Here is a 7,500-nt window from a genome sequence, read left to right on the forward strand (position 1 = left end):
ATAGTAATTTCTAATGTCGACCTCCGTTCTAACCTTGTATACGAGTTCTGTGTCACAAAAAAAAAATACAGACATGATGTTTTGACAGATATCTGTGGAGACACAGGCGAAATATGTGTGTGTCATTATAACCTGTATGTATTTGTACATGTATATGTTGATATGGTTTTACAGCAATGAAATGACTTATTTACATTAATTGAAAGTGTTTGTGCATCGTTGTTGAAGTAGGTATTGCTAAAAGGTGAATGAGATTATCCATCATTTGTGAACGATGGAATAAACAAATAGAAAACTACAGATTTGACAAATGACATAAATACTCTATTTATACGAATATCTACATAAGCTTATTATGTATAACGGTTACCATGGTTTTTTGGGGGGCGAACGTTGAAAATGTTTACATTATATTCATAAGGTGAATATCATGCATTAGTTATATGTCAACAAAATGTCTTTCCCATTCAAAAACCATACATCGCATTTTGACTGTGATTCAGAAATTTTATCGGATTCAAATTCACGATTCGAAGTTCACGTTCGGTCACAAATACAGCAACGTATTTCTTTTCACTTTGTCATTTGTTAACTGTAGACGACATTAAAATTACTGGCATCAGTACTCACATTGTTACGTCGTGAGCGTCGTGCACGTAAGCTGACACATATCATGTCTATGGCACTAGTATCTGGTAAAAGGTCGGACACCTTGTGTATTTAGTTTGTTAAGAATGCCATCTCTACCAACGAAAATTGTGAATCGTATCAACCAGAATGAAATATTCCTTCATACATTATTATTAGATAAAAAACACCAAAAGCAAAATGAATGAATGAATATATATTTCATATGTTTATTCATATTTACACGTCGATGACAACATGTTCATCTATAAATCAAAATCTGCCTAGTGGTCTGATTAAAGTCTGAGATAAAGGTTATTGCTACCGGAGCACGTATTACTCTTCAGTACTTTATATTGGTTGTTTGCTTGTCGTCGTTCTTGTAAATGTCTTTCCCGTCTGGCATACAACTGGATGTGTTCTTAATACATATCCTTCGCCAAGGCAATATGCAAAATTTAATACCTTGTGGACATTCCGTGTTAAACGCATAACCACAGACTGTGGGGCAAGTACAGGTCGTAGTATTGTACCTTGTGCTATTTTAGTTGTCGCTCCTTATTTGTTTATTTGTTTATTTGTTTGTTTGTTTGTTTGTTTGTTTGTTTGTTTGTTTGTTGGTTGGTTGGTTGGTTGGTTGGTCGGTTGGTTGGTTGGTTGGTTGGTTGATCGGTCTTGGACAGAATTTGAGCATATGACGTATTTTTGGTAAACTTTGTAAAATTAAAAATATTGAATTCTATAAAATATGGATTACAACTATAATTTCTGTTTAGGTGAATTTTGTGAGAACATTTTCGACTTATGCGTAAGTCGACACGCTCTTTTCAATCTTCCAACCGATTTCATTTTAATCTCGTCGAAACGTTTCTTTGCATTAACAATAATACATGTGCATGTCGCAAGCTTTAATACAACTGCTGTCGCGTCGAGCTATTGCAGGGCATTCAGCTATGCAAATACATCAAATGACCACATTGCATATATTTCATTTCACTTTTCAGGGCAATACTCACCCAGTACAAAGTAGCTCAGCTGTATCCTATTTCAATGTTTGCGGCTAATGCACTTTGATTCATCGATAAAATTGATCATAGATAAAATAAATTAGACGCCTCATTGAATCATAATACCGTGATTTATGGCATGAAAATTCTACAATTACCATTACAGTCTCCTCCTTTCACCATCACCAAGATGATTGTATTTTTTCCTGAGGTACTGTATGGCAAAAATGAGCTGTGTTCGTGACAGCTGGGTGATTATATTAGCCTCAGATGATTATGAGTTTCTCGTGACCTTTTATCAAAATATGCCGATGTATAATTCAAGAGGGAAGGTGTCTTCCCTTTATTGCATGCCATTGCCATGGTAATAAGATTGACCTAAATATAACGACTCGTCAATATGTCCTATGCCTACGATAAATTGCTCCAATTCCATAGGAAATACCTCGACGCAGGTTGTTTGTCAATTGAAAATACATTTTATGTTACTATTATTAGATTATATTTTATAGTGTGACCTCGATTCTGTATACTAGTAGTTCGAACGACTGTCAGTCACATTCGTCAGTGTCTGGTGCCTATATAATACTATATACGGACAGTAATACTGTATCAACATAGCAATATGTTATTTCTGATATACTAGACTAGCATACAAGTTTGATACATGGCTTCACTTCACAACAAACTCTTAGCATCGTTGTCAATGATCCATGCAAAACAAACACTCGAATATTACAGTAATAGTTAGTTCAATAACATGTAATGTGTACGTGTAGAGAGTCGAAGGAGATGGACGAGTCACTTCGTTAAAATAATTATATAGAAATAAAGACTTTAATATATTCATTAGGTCTCAAAAATAAACATGACCGACAAGATAAAATTACAAATTTCAGCAACGTCAAAGCATTTTTCCCGTTCCACAAACACACCCAGTAATCTTTAAGAAGCATTTCCTGTCTCCATCAAGCATGCGAGATATAAAAAATCACATTCTAATAGTAATATGTACCCTGTATTCATGTCTCCCTATAAATTCAGCCAATATCAGTCTGCTATTCTCCAAAACCCAGTTTCATTTCATACCCTTACTTACTATTATATCCCATGCATCATTCTTTTTTCTGACATGGTAACAAAGATACATCTGATAAAAGTAATATTTTATGCGTATGGTTGAAAAACACAATAGATAGTAGAATGTGGCTATTTTTATATTTGCGATGCAACTGACAAGACATAAGTGATGAGTGGTGGTGAAGTAATACCACGTGACATATTAGATATACGTAGACAATGATTAATGTGTTACTTGGTGTGTAACACCACTGACTGTGTATAAAGGTACCAGTATTATTTAGATTTTTACAGTAATTCTATATCGAGTTCTGTGTTGTTTTGAATCACGTGAAATGATGTAGTCAAATAGCCCAACATGTAGTTATCTATTTAAAGATTTTGAAATGGTTATTAAATGGTTTCCTGGTATTTCGAAAAAATAAACACTGCTACTCGAGAAACGGCATCCCAATGCAAACAACTCAAAAAGCCAACCAAACACCCACACCGTATCTCTAAATGTAACTACCATCTTATGCATGGTGGTTTGGTGTTATGATATGAACTAATTTACTTCACGTGACTTGTTCTGGACCAATCACTGAGCAACTTGGGATTGCAGTTTTATATTGTATTGTATTGTATTGTATTGTATTGTATTGTATTGTATTGTATTGTATTGTGTTGTGTTGTGTTGTGTTGTGTTGTGTTGTGTTGTGTTGTGTTGTGTTGTGTTGTGTTGTATTGTATTATATTGCATTGTATTGCATTGTATTGTATTACAGTACATTACATTACATTACACACATCACATCACATCGCATCGCATCGCATCGCATCGTATCGTATCGTATCGTATCGTATCGTATTACATTACATTACATTACATTACATTACATTATACACACCACACCACACCACATCGCATCGCATCGCATCGCATCGCATCGCATCGCATCGCATCGCATCACATCACATCACATCACATCACATCACATCACATCACATTACATTATATCATATCATATCATATTATATTATATTATATTATATTATATTATATTATATTATATTATATTATATTATATTATATTATATTATATTATATTATATTACACAAGTGGTATTTGTTGCCAGGGCTAGATCGAGACGTGTTATAGAATGGTATTTTAAAAAAGATATTTTAATTTGATATACTTGTAATATACTTGGAATAGTTATTGAACACACAACAACGAGATGAGTAAGATATGGTGTATATGAAAATTGTAGTTACTACATAATTATGAAGCCTAATTACATTATGTAGAAGCCGAATATGAATTCCATAACACTATAAGTAGTCAACCAAGCGTGCTAGGGAAGATTATTATTAGTCAGAATGTTTCCTATATATATACACAATGGAATTCATTTGTTAATCGTTGTGGCATGCCATTAAGAGTTGACGAAATGATACTCAGCAGAAACAAGAACAAAATTGAGTCACTCTAACATTCCTTTTACTTCGGGAATTGTTAGATCCTCAGGAAAGATCTCAATCTATGCACAGGTCATCGGAATATCCAGTGATAATGCAATGCTTCAGGGAATACTACTCAGTACTAGGAAAATATTCGTATAACTAATTACTATTTCATTTCAAAGACATTTCTCATAATTGCGAATGCCAGTTTTGATATTCTTTCATATTAAAGTCATACATACGCCCACATCAATATTGGCAAGACGGGGTCTCGTCCTTTCTCCCTGTACGTCAGCCGGGGGGGGGGGGGGGGAAACGTGCTTTCAATTTGCGTGCGAGAACGCTCTTTGTAACGTAGTGCTTCTGACAGACAGTAAATTGAGATCTAATCTCAAGGGATATTGATCGACTAATCTTTAAACCTAGTCTATTTGCAAGAAGCTATGGAGATCAACCACGGATATACGTTACAACAACTAACAAGATAAATTTGATGGCAATTGGCCATGGCAAAGATGGGTAAACGGTTTGTAAATATGGCAGTTTAGCAGGATATATATGTGTACTGATGTTTAAAGGATATACATTGTATTGGGTAAAAAAATGTGACACAACGGGTGTCGTCTCTCTTCGACTACATAACTTAATAAGGTCAGCTAAAATTAAAGAAACCAATGAGGTTAATGGCTTCAACCGTTCATCGGCACCATGTAGTATGTATGAATCACTGCGTACATATACATATGACTGTGTGGTATTATTAGGGCGTGAGCTTTGCTTTTCTCTTTATATGTGGCCTGTAAAGGTTTACATGTAATACTTTTACTATGGATATGATATTGAGCAATGGGCATATCACTAGAACGGAGTTGCACAGCTTGTTGCAGCTGACAACAAAATTCGGTCACGAAAAAACAAGAAACAAAAACAAAACAACAGAAGATATGGTATTAGATCATTAAACTGTTAGGGTATCACGAAGGTAAAGTAACAAGTCATTATATTTAGCTGACAATGCATGGGTTATATAGAGAAACAACTAAGTATAGTACGTACCAATTGTAGTAAATACAGTACACGCAAAAAACAGTGAACGATAGAAAGTCCACGAAGGTAGCTGGTCATCGGATAAACTCTGCAGCAATGGTTGCTTGTGTTCATGCTCGAAGGTTTGGAAAATTTCCCCAACGTCGTCGACCCATTCGGTGAAATTATCGTATTGGTTACGTGTAATGTTCCATAGTGTTTCTAAGACACGTCTCTGTGCTATTTTCATGTCATCTATCTCCTGTTCTTGACGGGGTGCTTCTATAGCCTGAAAAGCCACGGCACCTACTACAGCATAGGCAATTAATAGGAGAGCAAGTCCAACGTGGGTGAACAATAAGCGAAAAGTACGCTTCAATATTCTCTTGCACGTTTGGTCAGGTACGGCTTCGTCATCTGTGTTAGACGGCATTGTGGCAAACGAAACTAGTAACAACTCTAGAGACACGATATGAATGTTTTCAACGCCTGAGCTTTACAGATGCTAAAAGTCGTCGCTACAACTAGACAGCCCGTCCTCTGTCACCGCTGAATGACATTTAGATTATTTCATCTAGCGCCATCTCTGTTATGACACATGTTAAAATCAATCAACGAAATATACTTGAAGTGTGTTCGGGCTGCCAATAACGAAGACGCTGAAATGTTGTATATATGCTGTACGAGTATAAGGAACATTCGTCTGAGACACACACTCGTACTAACGCGGTTTATGTATGTATACGGCACCCTTTCAATTATAACAGGGATGACGGGAACCAATGAAAATAGCTGACTTAAAAAAGGAAAGTACTATAAAATTGCATATTGTAATACGTACACGGAATCCCTGCTGACTCTACGGGTGTCTGAAATACTATCTCAGTACAATAACTGTACTAGTATTTATGTATTTGAAAATATGTAACATCATACTAAGGCGACTACACAACCCTTTATTACACTCATGAATACATTATCGAAACAAAGAATGTATATAGTTCAGATGTAAATCACAACAAATGTTCAGGAATTGCAATAATTAAAGCCCGCGGCTAGTAATTTCAGTCCCCATTTGTATGTTATACTCAGGGAACTCATTACTTGCTTCTTCAGCAGTGTTATCTCGTGTTGCCATGAAAACGCAGTATAATTATTTGCCCCGATTGTTCGTTTCGTTATACCTTTCTGTCGCCTACTGTAAAAGTGTTGCACGTGATAAGCTTGAGCATCACTCGACTGATATTGATTTCCGGTTACCATGGTAGCTACAGGTGCACGAGATGTATAATGGCGCCTACGGAGAGTCTTGTTTATATTAAACTGACAATAATGTCTCCGATCCTCTAAGAAAGACCGTTCTCGTCTCAACCATTTCCATATTATAGGTTCGAGTTGAATCTTTTAGACAAACTAGCTCGCATTGATATTCATGATGTAAGCCTTGAAGTTATAAAGCTCCTCAAAAAACGTCTAAGGATTTCTAAAGATGAGTTTCCAGGCTAGCCATTCTTAATTTATTTTGTCAAGTCCATACAAATGAAAATACCCCCCCCCCAACTCACCCAAATATCCTGCAAATTCTGTACCATCATCCATGAAGACATTATTACCGTTTATTTCATGGTGGCCTAATATACCATACTTCTATGTTTCTTACATCCATCGATCACTCTTCCCCCAGGCAGTAAAAATATATTGAATAAAATTTAATAATTCCTATATTCTCTTTTTGTTTTCATAAGAAATTGTCTTTTTATATAAAACAAGCTTCAAACAAATGTTAAACCTGAATATCAAATATTCAAATACGCCAGAAGATATATACAGAATGGTAAAGACATTTAAAGACTTCTTATCTTTGCATTAAGTCAACTACCGCCCACTGTATTGTTGCCATAGTAACATAGTTTAAGAACAATGGCGCGTATTTCACTATTATGATCGCATAAGAGGTGGTTATTGAGTTATAATGGTAAATATAATATGACTCTATTCCGGGATATTGTTATTGATATCCCGATTCCATACATCGCTGGTTGATCAATGTCTATTTTTTTTAGATTGAAATATTTTGAGACGTAAAATGTTTCGCTGCTATTATGATTTATACGTGCTATAGGACTCTACAAAATTACTAATAATGTTTATGAGAAATGAAAAACCTCCTAGAGTTGACATCTTTACATCCGTGAATAGTTTCATCAGGTTGGATAATATCTTGAGAAAAATAGTTATATTTCACAACCAAGGTAATTTTTCATACCAGAGAACGTTGACGTTTCGACTACCATCAGTTCTGAAGATGGCTGC

The 7,500-nt window shown here is 35.3% G+C and overlaps 1 protein-coding gene across 1 annotated transcript in view; it reads right to left on the reverse strand.

Moving 5' to 3' along the window:
- The window catches only part of LOC144444479 (potassium channel subfamily K member 18-like), a 13,898-nt gene extending 8,278 nt beyond the window's left edge, over nt 1-5,620 (reverse strand). Inside the window, exon 1 of the mRNA XM_078133911.1 lies at nt 5,218-5,620. Within this exon, the coding sequence (XP_077990037.1) occupies nt 5,218-5,620 (403 nt within the window). The remainder of the gene's footprint in view (nt 1-5,217) is intronic.
- Nucleotides 5,621-7,500: the final 1,880 nt, after the last annotated feature.

This window comes from Glandiceps talaboti, chromosome 2 (assembly GCF_964340395.1).
Source record: "Glandiceps talaboti chromosome 2, keGlaTala1.1, whole genome shotgun sequence".
Classification (NCBI taxonomy): domain Eukaryota; kingdom Metazoa; phylum Hemichordata; class Enteropneusta; family Spengelidae; genus Glandiceps; species Glandiceps talaboti.